Source organism: Xyrauchen texanus, chromosome 9 (genome assembly GCF_025860055.1).
Source record: "Xyrauchen texanus isolate HMW12.3.18 chromosome 9, RBS_HiC_50CHRs, whole genome shotgun sequence".
NCBI classification, from domain to species: domain Eukaryota; kingdom Metazoa; phylum Chordata; class Actinopteri; order Cypriniformes; family Catostomidae; genus Xyrauchen; species Xyrauchen texanus.
Genome location: NC_068284.1, coordinates 40,582,266 through 40,601,761, shown reverse-complemented (window position 1 = coordinate 40,601,761; position 19,496 = coordinate 40,582,266). Strand labels below are relative to the sequence as shown.

The window sequence follows — 19,496 nt, the reverse complement described above, 5'->3', positions numbered from 1 at the left end:
AATGATTGAAATTATTATTTATTTTTCATTATATATACTTTATAGATAATGGTTAGGTTCAAGGTTTGAACTCCTTTATTGAAATATTTTCTAAAATCCCAGTGGAGGGATTTTAGAGTGAAAAATATTTCTGTATCCAAGACTGTTGCGAAAGTGGGTGACCCACTGTTGCGTTCTTGTCAATTCATTTTAAATGTAAAAATCACTTTGTTTTTAGTGCAACAGCAGCTAAAATTGAATCACATTTTGTTTTGCATGTATGGTACATTTATTTTACATGCTCTTACTTTGTTCATAATTTGTAAGACAGATCACATGCAGAAAACCTCATGGTATTTTAATAACTAATTTTCCAAAACAAGAGTATATATATATAATGCTTATTTGTTTAAATATATATCATTACAGAAAAGTACACAAAAAGTAATCCTTTAGCCAGAATAAAAGACTTTAGAAAAACATTTGTAAATTAGTGTTAATTTTTTTTTTATCCAGTAAAGCTATTCCACCAGTGTTTTAAACCCTTCATGTAGCATGCTAAAGTGAAGTATTAAACAGTTTTACAAATTCTTAGGAAAGTGCAGGAATTCTCAGAGCCAAGAGTTTAAACAGGAGATGAGTCTTCACTTTCTCCGGCGGAGTTGCTTGCAGTTACAACAATGCGACCGCTGCCAAAGCTGGTGACAGAGCATTGGATCTGTGACGTCATGCAGAGCTTCGTCCTACCAGAGGAAGTAACCTGATACACTGTGTAGTTTGTAGCGAATACAGACTGATTCCATGACACCACCGACAATGATGCAGACAATGTCACATTCAGAGGGGCACAAGGCACTGGAGGAAAGAAACGAACAAAATTAACTGATGAGTTGATGAAATACATTTTAGTGTTTTTCTTGCTCTTTTTCATATTCCTAAACAACTGATACAAACAGCATTAGCCTCTGTTGCTTTAATGAGCTTTCAAGCACCCATGCTGTTTGTTATGTTACCAAGTTTGAGGGTAATTAACCCAAAAATATGTTGAATTGAGATTCAGCGAGTCAGTGCAACATGGCAGCAACAATGAGGGGGCTCATACCACAGCTTTTTGTAGGCCACTGTTATGACAGGGGTCTTCTTTTTCACGTGAATGTATATAATTTTAAACCTTAGTGCACCTTAACTTCTTAATCTAGCATAAATAAGTCTTTATGAGTGTTAAGGTATTGAATATTAATCACCTGTAGTTCCAGAGACAGCAGCTGACGGAACGCTTGAACCGGCAGAGTTCTGCGCCTTGACCTTGGCACTGTAGGAGGAGCCACAGGGTAGCGGAATCTCAAAGAATTTGCGGCTTGTCCAATAGGAGGCAACATCAAAGAATGACTGGATGTTATCCAGAATCCTGCCCTTGATCTCCAGGAGGTATTCAGAATCGGGACAATCCACAGCCAACCAGGATGCTCTCAAGATCTGTGTGCCATTCACTACTGTACGAGGAATAACCCTCAAACCAGCTGGAGGACACAGCGCTAAAGGATAAAGAATCACAGTAAATCCATTAATATTAGTATTTGCCTTTACCAAAAAAAATTGAACCATACATAATTTTGGTTTGATTGCTAGATCCCAACCTGAGTGGAGTTCTATCCCCTGATTTACAGAGATCTCTTTTCACACTGTTTCAGTTTATGTCAACTGAAAGTACCAAAAATCCGGCAATGGAAGAAAACCATGTTTACATGAGATGTGAAATCTTTGGGTTATCCTACAAGCTAAGCCTAAAATAGAACAACGTGGCATTCCCTTACACTGGCAAGGAGAGAAGAAGCTGTTTATATATATATATATATATATATATATATATATATATATATATATATATATATATATATATATATATATATATGGATGTCTGTGGAGGAGTTGATTCATTAGGCTAATTTAACTGCTTTTGTGAGGAAACAGCTCATCACTTAATGAATTGACTGCCTGTCCACTAATCTACAACATGTTTAACACTAAACAATCCTTTTGGGGTGAACTCTGTGTGGAGTTTACTATGGTAAAATTGCTGTTTTATAAGAGAAGACAGACAATTTTGCAACTGGTAGGTGCCAGTTTACGGCACTCCCCATTTGTTTGCATGGTATCCGCAAACGGTGGCATGCTAATTGACTGTTACACTCTCCAATTTTAAAATATGGACATTGTTATCTCTGTATAGAAGATCTATGATTGTATCCCTAACTACCATTTAAATGGATTCGGGAGAAGTTATTTTCTGTGCACGTGAGCAGCTTTCACACCAACCAAATGAATGTTGGCCTTTAATTGATATGCCGTTTGAGGAAATCTCAAATATTAGCAGATGATTGTAAATGGAAGATGATTGATGATTGTTATACCTGCTCCGTCAGTTAGAGGCTCACTGAAGGAACTGTTGCAAACACCATCTGATGCCTTCACTGTAAAGTTGTACACAGTGCCACACACTAAGCCCTGCAGAGTACATGATGTATTCGTGGTCTGGCAGTAAACTGCCGTGGCATTTCCTGACTGAGCAATTCCCACATAGGCCACTGCTCCTGTACTCGCTGTCCACGACAAGGAGGCACTACTGTTCCCACAGTGGATCCCTAAAGTCAAGTTGTTTGGCTTACACGGTACTGCAGAATAAGCACATTACAAGGAAAGTTAGATTTCACAACCTAAAAATTTTTCAGATGGAGACATTCTCTGACTTCTTTATCTAATTATTCAGTTCTATCATTCTGCATTGATGGTGTCAGAATGTTAACTGTTGAATTCATACTGATAGTAATTAAATCGCTGTAGGTTCCAGTGTCTCTGTTCTTTACTCATATATGTCCCTTCTAAATTTCAGTATCTAACTGTATCAGAAGATACAGTATATCAAGTGAGCTTCAATGTATGCACTCCCACTGACAGTCACTGTACATGACTTTGCCCAATATGGTTGCATCGCCAATGGACACTGTTGTTTAGGTCACCTCAAATAGGTATCGCAAATCACTGTTAATGTGAACGCCCCCTTAGTGTGTGGTTAGAGCAGTTGTAGGAAAAGATTGCTGTTTGAGTCTTACCTGTGTGAAAGGTGATGTTAGAACTGGGCAGGCTGGTGCAGTTCTCAGTACTGGCTGAAACTGAGAGATAATATGTGTTGCTGCAGTGTAGATCAGTGAACATGCAGCTACTGTTTGCGGTGTTACACATCCTCACGTCCCCATCTTTGCCAACTGCAGTAAGCAGGTATGACTGGGCAACATATGATGGTGCCCATGACACAAGCACAACGTCTGACTGACAGTCCGTATGGGCCTCTACTGACGTGGGCTGACAGGGTGCTGTACAGGATCAAAGGAAGAAATCAAATCAGTTTGAATCTTGACGCGAATAGCAAACATCTAAGATTTTCTCCTAATTAATCTATAGTGTGTGCACATGTACTTATTTCAATCTTAAATGTGAAATTTATGCACCTCTAATGTTACCATATGGAATTGCAAAATAATAGTAATAGCACGCCTTTCCTCAATAAGCTACAGGATTTGAAGTATCATCATGTCAGTAGCTAGCACAACTAACAGTTTACAAGTTAAGTGTTCTAATGTACACAATTGGCCATTGAACTATTTGTACTTAAATTTGCTTTATAAAATATCAAACTGTTTATATTTTACTAAAAGGAAATGTCACTTGTTATTGTACCAGTGCTGATCTTGTATGGTGGGCTTCGGAGGCCACTGCATTGATTGGAGGATGCAGCCACGATGATGGTGTACTCCATGCCACACTGCACATTTGTTAGGTTGCAGGAAGAGGAGGAGCTATTGCAGGAAAGTTGGGAAAGGTCTTGACCCTCTGCTGTTGCAATGTAGAGAGAACTTCCCATCTTTGCTCTCTGCCACTTTACCTGGATAACATGACTGCGGCATTCAGCCACCACCACGATAGATGACAAGGCACATGGTGCTGGAGAGAAAAAAATATTAAGTATATGTAGAACCACATATCTGTAAAGTGTTGAAAAAGAAAGGGATGACAATGATATTTAGAGCTCTGTAGATTCAATGGATTTTACAAACCGATAGGATCTTCTCAATCTCAAATTCTCATATGCCAGAAAGTGCTAAAGCTCTCTATTACACTAAATTAACACTTGCCAAGCGCTAAATATGAGTAAAATTGGAGTTGATTGCCAGTTGGCTGGTAACATAAGGAACTGCAAAATTACATTGTTTAATAAAATTGTAAAAATTATAGTCTGACCCTTGCTAATGTACACTCACTGAGCACTTTATTAGGAACACCTGTACACCTACTTATTCAAGCAATTATCTAATTAGCCAATCCTGTGGCAGCAGTGCAATGCATAAAATCATGCAGATACAGATCAGGAGCTTCAGTTAATTTTCACATCAACCATCAGAATGGGGAAGAAGTGTGATCTCTGTGATTTCAACCACAGCATGATTATTGGTGCCAGACGGGCTGGTTTGATTTTTTCTGTAACTGCTGATCTCCTGAGATTTTCACATACAACGATGCCTTGTTGATGAGGTAAATGAAGAATAGCCAGACTGGTTCGAGCTGACAGAAAGGCTATGGTAACTCTGATGATCACACTGTACAATTGGAGTTAACAAAATAATGCACTACAATTACAGGATCTCACTCAGAATGCACAACATGTCGAACCTTGAGGCGGATGGGCTACAACAGCAGAAGACCACATCTGGTTTATACGCAGATATATAGGCAGATGGTAGGGTCAGAATTTGGCACCAACAGCATGAATCCATGGACCCAACCTGCCTTGTGTCAGCAGTCCAGGCTGGGGTTGGTGCTATAATGTTGTGGGAAATGTTTTCTTGGCACACTTTGGGCCTGTTAATACCAATCAATCATTGCTTAAATGCCACAGCCTATTTGAGTATTGTTGTCGACCATGTGCATCTTCATGGCCACAATTTACCTATCCTCTAATGGCTACTTCCAGCATGATAATACACCATGTCACAAAGCAAAAGTTGTCTCAAATTGGTTTCATGAACATGACAATGAGTTCAATGTTCTTCAGTGGCCTTCCCAGTAACCACATCTGAATCCAATAAAACACCTTTGGAATGTGGTAGAATAAGAGACTTGCCATATGAATGTGCAGCTGAAAATCTGCAGAAATTGCTTGATGCAATCATGTCAACGTGGACCAGAAGCTCAAAGGAGTGTTTCCAATATCTTGAACAATTTAGGCTGTTTTGAGAGCAAAGGTATGTCCTATCCAGAATTTCTATAGTGTTCCTAATAAAGTACTCGGTGAGTGTCAGTGACCTATGCAACTCAAACACAAAGATACGATACATGCATCTTCAATAGAAAAAAGATCATCCAGAGTAAAGTATCTCTCACGTTTATTTTTCTCCAGAACTATATGTTGCGACACGGGGAATATTTCCCACATTAAAAAATAAATAAATTTAAACCTAAATTATGATAACAAAATGAGAGATGGATATGTGCTGTTTGTCACAAATATGTGTCAAAAAATAGCGAAATAATCCCATTGTCATAGGAACAAGATTATACTGTATATATATATATATATATATTTAAATACAGTTTACAGGTAAGAAAAATGGCTGGTAAAGATTTTGGATCCTGTGTAAAGGTGTATTCACCGGTTTCCAGGTTAAAGGTGTTGCTGGGTGGACTCAGGCAGGCAGCATTTGAAGCAGTGACATAGAAGGTGTAGCTCTTTCCACAGTCTAGGTCAGGTACATTACAATTAGAGTTTGAGGAGGAGCAGGTGGAATTTTGACCATCATCCCCTATAGCCAGCACTGTGTAAGACTCTGCAACATTGTCCACATCCCATGATACCAACGCAGAGTTAGTTACACAGTTCAGTGTACCATTAACCCCACGTGGGGCACACGGACCTATGAAAATTGAAGAGATAGAAAGAGAATGCATTAGGTAAGTGTAGCTATTGAAATGATTTGCACCACCAATCTTCTAATTAACTAATAATCACCATGACTAGCAGTACGCTTATTTCAGGAGCAGTCCTTCTGGATCAACTGGTTTAATAGCCTTACCCAAACCAACCAACTTTCAGTTGCCTTTTTTTTTCTTATCTTGCATTTCTTCAAAACTATAAACATTTTTGTTGTTTTGGTGAATTAGATGTAAGCCTTCTAGTAGTACAACAATATAATTATTCAGAGCAAATTAGCATTTGTCTCAATATCCCCAGGTGATTAAGCGAGTGAGTGTTCTTGTGTTGTCGTACCAGAGGATATGTTGAGGCCCCTGCTTGGTTGACTCTGACAGCTGCCCCTCAGTGCCACCACACTGAGGTTGAAGCTCTCTCCACAGGGCAGGTGCGGGATTGAGCACTGTGTACCAGTACTGTTACAGGAGGAGATCACACCAGTGCTGTGGGATTCAAGCTCCACTCTGAACTGACTGGTATTAACTGCTGGGGTCCAGCTCACCACCACAGAACCCAAATCACACTGCACCTGAGTGACTATGTTCTGAGGGGGGCATGGAGCTGAAAAAAGACAGAGAGAGAGAGAAGCAGGCTGTTATTGAAGGCAACTATGTTGTATCAGCAGCAAACTTTAAGGTAAGGAAAAATATATAGCAAACCTGCAACATGCAAGTTAAGAGGAAAGACAATCATAAAAGAGGTTTACAATATATGCTTAATTTTAAGCTAAATAAAAACATGTTTCCAGATGTATTAATAGAATTAGGAGGTCATAGTTGAGACCACAGGTTTTAAATGGTACTACCATATATGACAGATGGTTTTCTTCACTTGATAATATAAGTAAAACCTTCACACACACACACACACACACACCTGTCAGCACCTGAGACACGGCACTCTTCACGCTCCCACAACCATGGCCCAGTGAGTAGACAGAAACATTATAAATCTGACCACACTGCAGTCCCTGCAGATTACAGGAGGTGGTACTGGTGTTACAAAAGGAGGAATGACCATCATAAGACATGCCCACAGCCATGTAAGACTCAACCCCATTTGTATGCTGCCAAGACATGGACACAACACTGCCATTGTGGATGTCACAAAGCAATGATGTCTGAACATTGCTAGGTGCACATGGAGCTGAAAATGAGAAAGAGAAAACAGAACAACATCACTCTTTAGTGTCAGTAAAAAAAAAAATTGTTAACGTGTATTGAGTTAAAAAAAAGAAAATAGCTTCATTTTTGCATTTATATATTCCGATCTTGGTTACTGATGTACTTGTGAAATATAACATTATGATGCTATGTTCCATTCAACTTGGAAAGCAGGAATTTCCAACTTTCTAAATGGAAAAGTGCAAAATAATTATCTTTTCCAAGTCATTTTCAAACTTGGGCAAAAATCTAGAAGTTATGCAAACATGATGACATCCATGTAAAACAAATGCTAGCCAGTTTCTTTGTATTATCTTCTGAGTATCAGATGAGATTGACATATGACTTTGGATGGATAATAGCATTAAATCAGAGTTTTGTTGTTATCAGACTTACCTGATTGCAGAACCAGGCGTGTGTTACTGTTGTCACAAACTCCATCCAGGGCGGTGATGGTAAGGTTGTAGTTCTGGCCGCAGTGAAGGCTGAGTAGCGTGCAACTGTAGTCAGAGCTTGTGCAGTTGATGCGATGTCCGTCAGTGCCTACGGCCTGGACTGTGTGGCGTACAACATTATCTCTGGGCTCCCAGGTAACAACGGCAGCATTTGTGTCACAACTCAGCTGTGCGCTAGCGTTCTGTGGCTTACAGGATACTGAAAAAAGGAAATAATAATTTCCACAATAAACAGAAAATGTATACGTAATATTATAACGTAGTTGTTAGGCCGCAGTTATGATGTTATTTTCATGTTAATATTTCATTCAATTTCAATCTAAAACCGTATGTACACAAAAACACTGTAAAACAAAAACACGAACTATGCGGATGATAGGGATGAAATATATTTTATTTAACACAATAAGCTGTCATAACAACAATAAGCAGGTAATGTAGGCTATAGATGACCGACAGCTCAATTCACATTTAAATAATAGGCTAAACAATTAAATCTGTAAAATACTGTTTAATGTAGATTGGTATTTAAGAACAACTAGAAATGAGCATACATTCATGGAGAGCTATTTTAACAGGCCTGCATTTTTTTTTTATCCACATGAAGCACAGTGTTGCATATGGACAGCAGGAGATGGCACCATGTAAATGACAGACTCAATGATGCAGACTCACATGAGTCAAAAAGGCACTCATTCTGTGAAATCTCATTACTAAAATTACTATACAAACCTTTAGTCATTGTTGTGTTTGCATGTGTAATTAGTTCTTTATGTACAAATAAATTATTAAATTATAGTTGTAATGTTATAACTTTTGATTGCTTTGCCATATGAACACACAATTTTTCTCAGATACAGCTGGCATGATTAGCAGTTTTTTGGAGCCAACTTATTTACACCCTGAGATGTATAATGCCAAATAAGAGAGAATTTTTGGCTATATATATATTTTATTTTTTTCCAACACCTTCAGAGCTTAATGGGTTAATAGGTCCAGTTTTTATGCAAAAAAATGTGCTTTGCTGCGACTAGGGGTTTCTAAAATGTTTTGGACATTCTGAATCATTATACAGGTATAAGATATTTAAAAAGAAAGAAATACCCTGAAATCATGAATTTTGGTAAACTTGTTAACAGTCACCAGAAAACCTCTAAAGTCTTCCAAAATCCAAACGGTAAACACTATATCCCTGTGAAATTTTTGATTCATTAAGGAATGACAACCAATATAAGCTTTAACATTAATTCTGCAGATAATGATATCTCCCTTCTGGGGACATCCACCTTAATTAAAAAGGTTCATTAAAGGACTACACGTCAATAATGTCTTATAATTCATATTTAAAAAGGCTAAACTGAAGAAATTACCATTGTTGCTTGCCAGTGAAAAACTTGCCGCAAAAATGCTGGGTGGTTGCCCAGATGCTCCGAGTGGTTTTTAGTTGCTATACGGTAGCTAGGGTATTGCTAGTTGGTTGCTTACTGAACCCCAAGTCTCTGTGATATTTTGATCCCTAGATATGGCTTACTTACCAGCAATGTAAGTGATTTTTTTCACCCGTTGTATTAAACGCTGTTGGAAAGTCAGATTGTTTAGAAAAGTAATAGCTCGCCTCTCCTTAACAAGTTGCACGATTTTAGATATCATTCTTGTCTGTAGCCTAAGCGGTGCAGGAAATGTTTGCGCCAAAGTTAAATATTTGGGATTAGGGAAACTCCTAGCCCTAAGTATGAGCAGTGGTAATAGTGATGCTTGCCTAAGCAAACACCAAAAATGTCCACACAAGTACATGTGTTTATAGAGGAAGTGTGTGTGTCAAAGTGAGGTGGATGTTTTTTGTGTATATACCTGTACTCAGCACGACCGGTTGACTTGGTGCGGTGGTGCAGTTCCCATCAGACGCACTGACAGCTATACTGTAGTTCAGCCCACAAAGCAGATCTGAGAAGACACATGCTGTTTCAGTGCTGTTACATACCGATGCATAGCCACCGTTACCCTGGGCAACTGCCATGTAGGAAACGGCCCCCACATGTCGGTCCCAGGATACAGACACGTTTCCAGATGCACAGTCCACACTGCCCTGCACATGACCAGGTACACAATGTTCTGCAGATTGAGGAAAAGAGATGCAAATATATAAGGAAATGTTCTTGAAGGAGTGTTAGTGAGTTTACAAAATGTAATACTACTACTGTGCTCACTATATTTTCAGTATATACATTTTTGCTAAAATGTGCAGGATACAGTTGATCAAACTAAGTGCAAAACTGTATACCACAATGTATTTGACTTCCTTGTACAACACATTAAACTTTTGTTGAATGGTTGATTTTTCAGTCTTGAGACCTCTTTGTACCACATAAACGTTGCCGCATTCTGGATCTGGGCCTTGTTACTCTGTATCTTGGCTTGGATCTTGGTTATCAGGTAAGTAGTTACCCAATAGTTATTTCTCCAGAAGCTGAATTAGTAGATAATTAAAAGTAGTTCATCAGGAGGCATGACTGGATTCAATAGTTATTGATTAGCTAATTGTTACTTAACACAACTATAAAATGCTATTACATACTGATTAGTTAGCACATCTTCCTTAGTAGTTAATCGTAGTGACTTAAGTGTTAATGAAGAATTACCTATTAGCTCTGCAGTAATTCCTTATTAGTTATGCATTAAGTAAGATACAGTATTCTAAAGTGTTACCAGCTTATCTCATTAACGTGCATAGAGCTGGGCAGAGGTGAAGCTTTTAGGTAGAAAAGGACTGAATTTTTCCTTTGTTTCTCACCTAATATGATCGTATCACAAGAAGACATGGATTAAACCACTTGAGTTGATTGGATTAATTTTATGCTGCCTTTGTGTTGTTTTTGGAGCTTTAAAATGTTGGATCCCATTGATTCAAATTGCTTGGACAAACAGACAATTATTCTTCAAAATATCTTAATTTTATAATTTTATTTTGGTTCCGCAGAAGAAAGAAAATCATACGAGTTTGGCGTTGCATTATTGTGGGTAAATGATAAGACAATTATCCTTTTTGGGTAAACTATTCCTTCAAGTACTTTACAAGAGCGGGACTAGTTGTCACATAGTTGGTTTTTAAAGTTAAAGGATTAGTCACCCAAAAATTATAATTCTCATGATTTACTCCCCTTTAAGCCATCCCAGATGTGTATGTCATTCCTTCTTCAGCAGAACCGAAATGACTCAAGTGTACAACTTTTATGCATTATGCTTAATGCCTTTTGGACCATTAAGCAGCCTGCAGCCTTATGGCACCCATTCGCTTTCATTGTATGGACAAAGAAAGCTGAAATGTGCTTATGAAAATATTAATTTCTGTTCTCCTGAAGAAGGAAAGACATGCACATCTGGGATGGCTTAAATGTGAGTAAATCAGGAGAGAATTACCATTTACCAAAAACTTTTTCAAAACATTTCCCTATAATATATCCCTATATTTGCATGTTATTATGGCCATTAGTACTCTATTTTACACCTCGGTTGATAATTACTATTTACTGCAAATTGAAAAAAAATCTAGAAATACCCCATTTATAATAATAATTATCTGTCCTCCCATGCAAACTAAAGGTGAGTTTCTCGTAAGCTGCCACACGTCCCAATTCAGAGAGCCACTCATAAGAGGATAGCTTTCCATGAGACTTCCAGCTTCTCAAAATGATTTTTCTGCCCAGCATTATACAGCATAATACAGAATCCACTGTGATTCAGACTTCCTGATGTGACTAATGGGGCTTTTCCACTGCACGGTACTGCAACTCAACTCGACTCGACTGCTCGCTTTTTTGGGTGTTTTCCACTGTGGATAGTACCTGGTACCTGATACTTTTTTTACTACCACCATGGTCGAGGTTCTAAGCGAGCTGAGCCAATACTAAATATGATGTGAAAATCCTGCAAATCACTGACTGATCAGGGAGAATCGTCACTACCAGAATCACTGGATTTCCGTCACGCGATATCAACCCGTTAGTAAAAGTTAGTAACAGTAGCAGTATCATTTGTTCACACGACTTTCGAATAGTGAAAAAATAAATGGCTGTGCGCAAAATCCCTCTGTGGTCAATAAACGAGGTGAAGATGGTCTACACGTTAGCGATGAGCGAAATGAGGAAAAGTCTCTGAGGAAGTGTCTCAGATGTTGGCCGCACACTGCTATCGCCGAACTCACCAACAGTGTAGAAATGAGTAGAAAAAAAACTTAAAAATGACTACAGAACCATCAAGGAAAAGTGGAAGTGCCAAATCAAAACTGGCAAGCAAAGAGAAACTGCGTCAGTTAACTCTGACGATGGAGGATGGTACGTTTTGTTGACCAGCTACTAAATTTGCAGCTGTCCCACCTGGAAAAGTTCCAGATTCTCCCTATATCCAGTCCGCCTCTGGCCTGCACCTATTTTTTGAGGCTTTATGACCAGGGCATTGAAGCTGTAGGGAAAGTTCACCATCAAAAGTAACTCATTTCCCAATGGTAATGCTTTCAAATGTATTGTTATATGCTATTAGTGCTGCAATTGTACATTAAAGTTAATATGCATCAAATTACGATGTAACTTGATGTTATTTTATTATTGGTTAAAGTTGACACTTATCACTATAACATTATCCAATTTAACCAGTTCTTTTTCTAACCTGTTGTGATATTTGATCCAGTGACAAAAGAGCTGTTGCAAGATTGTCCCTCTGCCAATACCCTAACCGTGCAGGTCTGTCCACATGGCAAGTTAGTTATGTCACATCCTGTTGAAGCAGTCTTGCAGATATATGTCCGTCCATTAGAACAATCTAGTGTTGAAGTAAAGGAGAGAGCTCCATTGCCACCAGACCAGGACACACTCACAGTGTTGTTGCCACAGTTTATTCTGGACTGGATATTCTGTGGAGGGCATGGGGCTGGAGAGAAGACATCAATATTAGATAAATTACAGAATGTCACACCACAGGACACTGGAGAAACTGCTTGGAATTTCATGTAAATTTCCCCCATAAATGCTAAAAGTTAGTTTTGTCAGCTGTTGGGAGTACAAAAGCATACATATGGCCTCAATGCTAACATATATGTTCAGCTCTTTGGCATATTTGATTACCTGATTGGACCTGTACAGCTGTACTGTTTTCACTGCTACAGTTGCTGCCTTTTGACTTCACTGTGATCGTGTATGTCTCTCCGCAAGACAAAGTTGAAAGGTCACAGGAGGTGGACGCTGAAGTACAGTTTGCCGAGAGACCATTAATGCTGATGGCAGTCACTGAGTAGAGCTCCGCCCCCTGACTGCGTCCCCAGGATACTGTTGCTATGTTACTGCTACAGCTCAAGCTGGCTGACACATTTTGTGATGCACATGGAGCTGGGCAAATGATAAAAAACACAATCAGTATAAAGCTTCCAATTAAAATCAATGTTAAATGGCATTCACAAACCATTTTACAACCGAAGAAACATATTTCAGAGAGAAACAGGATGTTCATTGAGGGAGAAAATTTTGGGGCAGGCCTTGATTTTATCCATAAGAAATTGATTGGATTGTGAAAATTTAGCTTTTCATACTAGAATGAATGTTTGCTGTTGATTGTGGAGGACTATCCTCCTGAAACACTGCTGGTACCACATTTTAAGGAGGCTTTTTTTTTTGGACATGGATGATTGAAGTCAAGTTCATCCTCAGGAATATCTCAATGTGTCACAATAGTAATACTACCTTGTCAAATCTATCATGATTCGCGAATATTTCTGTAAACTCACATTAACGTCAAGTGACATTAAATTACAGATGAATAAAAGTCAGCCAATTATTACATTTCAATGATAATTTACAAAGACATTGTTTCTTTCAGATAACATGCACTGATATATATAATACACAATAAATCATGGAACATGTATAAAGACATATTAATTTCAAGTTGACTCAAAAACCACCAGCAAGGACATGTCAATTTAATAATACCCAATTAATTCAGCTTTTTTCTAACCTGTTGTGATATTGGATCCAGTTGCAATAGAGGTGTTGCAGGATTGTCCCTCTGCCACTACCCTAACTGTGCAGGTCTGTCCACATGGCAAGTTTGTGATGTCACATCCTGTTGAAGCAGTCTTGCAGATATATGTCTGTCCATTAGAACAATCTAGTGTTGAAGTAAAGGAGAGAGCTCCATTGCCACCAGACCAGGACACACTCGCAGTGTTGTTGCCACAGTTTATTCTGGACTGGATATTCTGTGGAGGGCATGGGGCTGGAGAGAAGACATCAATATTAGATAAATTACAGAATGTCTCACCACAGGAGACTGGAGAATCTGCTTGGAATTTCATGTAAATTTCCCCCATAAATGCTAAAAGTTAGTTTTGTCAGCTGTTGGGAGTACAAAAGCATACATATGGCCTCAGTGCTAACATATATGTTCAGCTCTTTGGCATATTTGATTACCTGATTGGACCTGTACAGCTGTACTGTTTTCACTGCTACAGTTGCTGCCTTTTGACTTCACTGTGATCGTGTATGTCTCTCCGCAAGTCAAAGTTGAAAGGTCACAGGAGGTGGACGCTGAAGTACAGTTTGCAGAGAGACCATTAATGCTGATGGCAGTCACTGAGTAGAGCTCCGCCCCCTGACTGCGTCCCCAGGATACTGTTGCTATGTTACTGCTACAGCTCAAGCTGGCTGACACATTTTGTGGTGCACATGGAGCTGGGCAAATGATAAAAAACACAATCAGTATAAATCTTCCAGTTAAAGTCAACATTAAATGACATCTACAACCCAATTGACTTCTGTAATGACACATACAGTATTTCAAAGTGAAACAGGACATTCAATGAGAGAGACATGTTTTGAGCAGGCCTTGATTTTATCCATTAGAAATTTATTGGATTGTGGAAATTTAGCTTTTATACTAAAATTGATGTTTGCTGTTGATTGTGGAGGACTATCCTCCTGAAACACTGCTGGCACCACATTTTAAGGAGGCTTTTTTTTTGGACATGGATGATTGAAGTCAAGTTCATCCTCAGGAATATCTCAATGTGTCACAATAGTAATACTACCTTGTCAAATCTATCATGATTCGCTAATATTTCTGTAAACTCACATTAACGTCAAGTGACATTAAATTACAGATGAATAAAAGTCAGCCAATTATTACATTTCAATGATACATTTCAAAGACATTGTTTCTTTCTGATAACATGCACTGATATATATAATACACAATAAGTCATGGAACATGTATAAAGACATATTAATTTCAAGTTTACTCAAAAACCACCAGCAAGGACATGTCAATTTAATAATACCCAATTAAATCAGCTTTTTCTAACCTGTTGTGATATTTGATCCAGTTGCAATAGAGGTGTTGCAAGATTGTCCCTCTGCTAATACCCTAACTGTGCAGGTCTGTCCACATGGCAAATTAGTGATGTCACATCCTGTTGAAGCAGTCTTGCAGATATATGTCTGTCCATTAGAACAATCTAGTGTTGAAGTAAAGGAGAGAGCTCCATTTCCACCAGACCAGGACACACTCACAGTGTTGTTGCCACAGTTTATTCTGGACTGGATATTCTGTGGAGGGCATGGGGCTGGAGAGAAGACATCAATATTAGATAAATTACAGAATGTCACACCACAGGACACTGGAGAAACTGCTTGGAATTTCATGTTAACTTCCCCAATATATGGTAATATGTAGTTCCATCAATTTTGGGAGTACAAAAGCATAAATATGGCCTCAATGCTAACATATATGTTCAGCTCTTTGGCATATTTGATTACCTGATTGGACCTGTACAGCTGTACTGTTTTCACTGCTACAGTTGCTGCCTTTTGACTTCACTGTGATCGTGTATGTCTCTCCGCAAGTCAAAGTTGAAAGGTCACAGGAGGTGGACGCTGAAGTACAGTTTGCCGAGAGACCATTAATGCTGATGGCAGTCACAGAGTAGAGCTCCGCCCCCTCACTGCGTCCCCAGGATACTGTTGCTATGTTACTTCTACAGCTCAAGCTGGCTGACACATTTTGTGTTGCACATGGAGCTGGGCAAATGATAAAAAACACAATCAGTATAAAGCTGCTTATTAAATTCAACATTAAATGACCGCGACCCGACTTCAGATAAGCGGTTGAAGATGGATGGATGGATGGATTAAATGACATCTACAACCCAATTGACTTCCGTAATGAGACATACAGTATTTCAAAGTGAAACAGGACATTCAATGAGAGAGACATTTTTTGGGCAGGCCTTGATTTTATCCATTAGAAATTGATTGGATTGTGAAAATGTAGCTTTTCATACTAGAATGAATGTTTGCTGTTGATTGTGGAGGACTATCCTCCTGAAACACTGCTGGTACCACATTTTAAGGAGGCTTTTTTTTGGACATGGATGCTTGAAGTCAAGTTCATCCTCAGGAATATCTCAATGTGTCACAATAGTAATACTACCTTGTCAAATCTATCATGATTCTCTAATATTTCTGTAAACTCACATTAACGTCAAGTGACATTAAATTACAGATGAATAAAAGTCAGCCAATTATTACATTTCAATGATAATTTACAAAGACATTGTTTCTTTCAGATAACATGCACTGATATATATAATACACAATAAGACATGGAACATGTATAAAGACATATTTATTTCAAGTTGACTCAAAAACCACCAGCAAGGACATGTCAATTTAATAATACCCAATTAATTCAGCTTTTTCCAAACCTGTTGTGATATTGGATCCAGTGGCAATAGAGGTGTTGCAGGATTGTCCCTCTGCAAATACCCTAACCGTGCAGGTCTGTCCACATGGCAAATTTGTGATGTCACATCCTGTTGAAGCAGTCTTGCAGATATATGTCTGTCCATTAGAACAATCTAGTGTTGAAGTAAAGGAGAGAGCTCCATTGCCACGAGACCAGGACACACTCGCAGTGTTGTTGCCACAGTTTATTCTGGACTGGATATTCTGTGGAGGGCATGGGGCTGGAGAGAAGACATCAATATTAGATAAATTACAGAATGTCACAACACAGGACACTGGAGAAACTGCTTGAAATTTCATGTAAATTTCCCCCATATATGCTAAAAGTTAGTTTTGTCAACTGTTGGGAGTACAAAAGCATAAATATGGCCTCAATGCTAACATATATGTTCAGCTCTTTGGCATATTTGATTACCTGATTGGACTTGTACAGCTGTACTGTTTTCACTGCTACAGTTGCTGCCTTTTGACTTCACTGTGATCGTGTATGTCTCTCCGCAAGACAAAGTTGAAAGGTCACAGGAGGTGGACACTGAAGTACAGTTTGCCGAGAGACCATTAATGCTGATGGCGGTCACTGAGTAGAGCTCCGCCCCCTGACTGCGTCCCCAGGATACTGTTGCTATGTTACTGCTACAGCTCAAGCTGGCTGACACATTTTGTGGTGCACATGGAGCTGGGCAAATGATAAAAAACACAATCAGTATAAAGCTGCTTATTAAAGTCAACATTAAATTACACCTACAACCCAATTGACTTCTGTAATGAGACATACGGTATTTCAAAGTGAAACAGGACGTTCAATGAGAGAGACATTTTTTGGGCAGGCCTTGTTTTTATCCATTACAAATTGATTGGATTGTGGAAATTTAGCTTTTCATACTAAAATGAATGTTTGCTGTTGATTGTGGAGGACTATCCTCCTGAAACACTGCTGGCACCACATTTTAAGGAGGCTTTTTTTTTGGACATGGATGATTGAAGTCAAGTTCACTCTCAGGAATATCTCAATGTGTCACAATAGTAATACTACCTTGTCAAATCTATCATGATTCTCTAATATTTCTGTAAACTCACATTGATGTCAAGTGACATTAAATTACAGATGAATGAAAGTCAGCCAATTATTACATTTCAATGATAAATTACAAAGACATTGTTTCTTTCAGATAACATGCACTGATATATATATAATACACAATAAGACATGGAACATGTATTTAAAAATATTAATTTGAAGTTGACTCAAAAACCACCAGCAAGGACATGTCAATATAATAATACCCAATTAAATAAGCTTTTTCTAACCTGTTGTGATATTGGATCCAGTGGCAATAGAGGTGTTGCAGGATTGTCCCTCTGCCAATACCCTAACCGTGCAGGTCTGTCCACATGGCAAATTAGTGATGTCACATCCTGTTGAAGCAGTCTTGCAGATATATGTCTGTCCATTAGAACAATCTAGTGTTGAAGTAAAGGAGAGAGCTCCATTTCCACCAGACCAGGACACACTCGCAGTGTTGTTGCCACAGTTTATTCTGGACTGGATATTCTGTGGAGGGCATGGGGCTGGAGAGAAGACATCAATATTAGATAAATTACAGAATGTCACACCACAGGAGACTGGAGAAACTGCTTGGAATTTCATGTCAACTTCCCCTCTATATGCTAATTTGTAGTTTCTTCAGTTTTGGGAGTACAAAAGCATACATATCGCCTCACTGTTAACATAGATGGTCAGATTTTTGGCATATTTGATTACCTGATTGGACCTGTACAGCTGTACTGTTTTCACTGCTGCAGTTGCTGCCTTTTGACTTCACTGTGATCGTGTATGTCTCTCCGCAAGTCAAAGTTGAAAGGTCACAGGAGGTGGACGCTGAAGTACAGTTTGCAGAGAGACCATTAATGCTGATGGCGGTCACTGAGTAGAGCTCCGCCCCCTGACTGCGTCCCCAGGATACTGTTGCTATGTTACTGCTACAGCTCAAGCTGGCTGACACATTTTGTGGTGCACATGAAGCTGGGCAAATGATAAAAAACACAATCAGTATAAAGCTGCTTATTAAATTCAACATTAAATGACCACGACCCGACTTCAGATAAGCGGTTGAAGATGGATGGATGGATGGATTAAATGACATCTACAACCCAATTGACTTCCGTAATGAGACATACGGTATTTCAAAGTGAAACAGGACATTCAATGAGAGAGACATTTTTGGTGCAGGCCTTGATTTTATCCATTAGAAATCGATTGGATTGTGGAAATGTAGCTTTTCATACTAGAATGAATGTTTGCTGTTGATTGTGGAGGACTATCCTCCTGAAACACTGCTGGTACCACATTTTAAGGAGGCTTTTTTTTTTGGACATGGATGCTTGAAGTCAAGTTCAGCCTCAGGAATATCGCAATGTGTCACAATAGTAATACTACCTTGTCAAATCTATCATGATTCGCTAATATTTCTGTAAACTCACATTAACGTCAAGTGACATTAAATTACAGATGAATGAAAGTCAGCCAATTATTACATTTCAATGATACATTTCAAAGACATTGTTTCTTTCTGATAACATGCACTGATATATATAATACACAATAAGACATGGAACATGTATAAAGACATATTAATTTCAAGTTGACTCAAAAACCACCAGCAAGGACATGTCAATATAATAATACCCAATTAATTCAGCTTTCTCTAACCTGTTGTGATATTGGATCCAGTGGCAATAGAGGTGTTGCAGGATTGTCCCTCTGCCAATACCCTAACTGTGCAGGTCTGTCCACATGGCAAATTAGTGATGTCACATCCTGTTGAAGCAGTCTTGCAGATATATGTCTGTCCATTAGAACAATCTAGTGTTGAAGTAAAGGAGAGAGCTCCATTGCCACCAGACCAGGACACACTCGCAGTGTTGTTGCCACAGTTTATTCTGGACTGGATATTCTGTGGAGGGCATGGGGCTGGAGAGAAGACATCAATATTAGATAAATTACAGAATGTCTCACCACAGGAGACTGGAGAATCTGCTTGGAATTTCATGTAAATTTCCCCCATAAATGCTAAAAGTTAGTTTTGTC

At 38.7% G+C, this 19,496-nt stretch overlaps 1 protein-coding gene across 1 annotated transcript; it reads right to left on the bottom strand.

Annotated features, from left to right (window-relative positions):
* Positions 1 to 11: 11 nt before the first annotated feature.
* Positions 12 to 19,262, bottom strand: LOC127649736 (fibronectin type III domain-containing protein 7-like). The gene is made up of 16 exons (XM_052134961.1): positions 19,245 to 19,262; positions 19,119 to 19,194; positions 14,078 to 14,338; positions 13,623 to 13,883; positions 12,737 to 12,997; positions 12,282 to 12,542; positions 9,471 to 9,731; positions 7,561 to 7,818; positions 6,878 to 7,147; positions 6,299 to 6,562; positions 5,685 to 5,945; positions 3,715 to 3,978; positions 3,090 to 3,350; positions 2,391 to 2,651; positions 1,224 to 1,514; positions 12 to 834 (listed from the first exon to the last, which is right to left on the bottom strand). Exons 1-16 carry the CDS (start codon positions 19,260 to 19,262, stop codon positions 605 to 607), a joined length of 3,759 nt encoding a protein of 1,252 aa, XP_051990921.1. The 3' UTR covers positions 12 to 604.
* Between the last annotated feature and the right edge of the window lie 234 nt (positions 19,263 to 19,496).

What these genes read in the sequence shown, in the direction of transcription:
- LOC127649736 (XM_052134961.1), bottom strand. An exon ending in AGCTGTACAGGTCCAATCAG is followed by an intron (nt 12,543 to 12,736) that starts GTAATCAAATAT and finishes TCTTCTCTCCAG; the next exon opens with CCCCATGCCCTCCACAGAAT. An exon ending in CACCTTTAACCTGGAAACCG is followed by an intron (nt 3,979 to 5,684) that starts GTGAATACACCT and finishes TTTTCTCTCCAG; the next exon opens with CACCATGTGCCTTGTCATCT.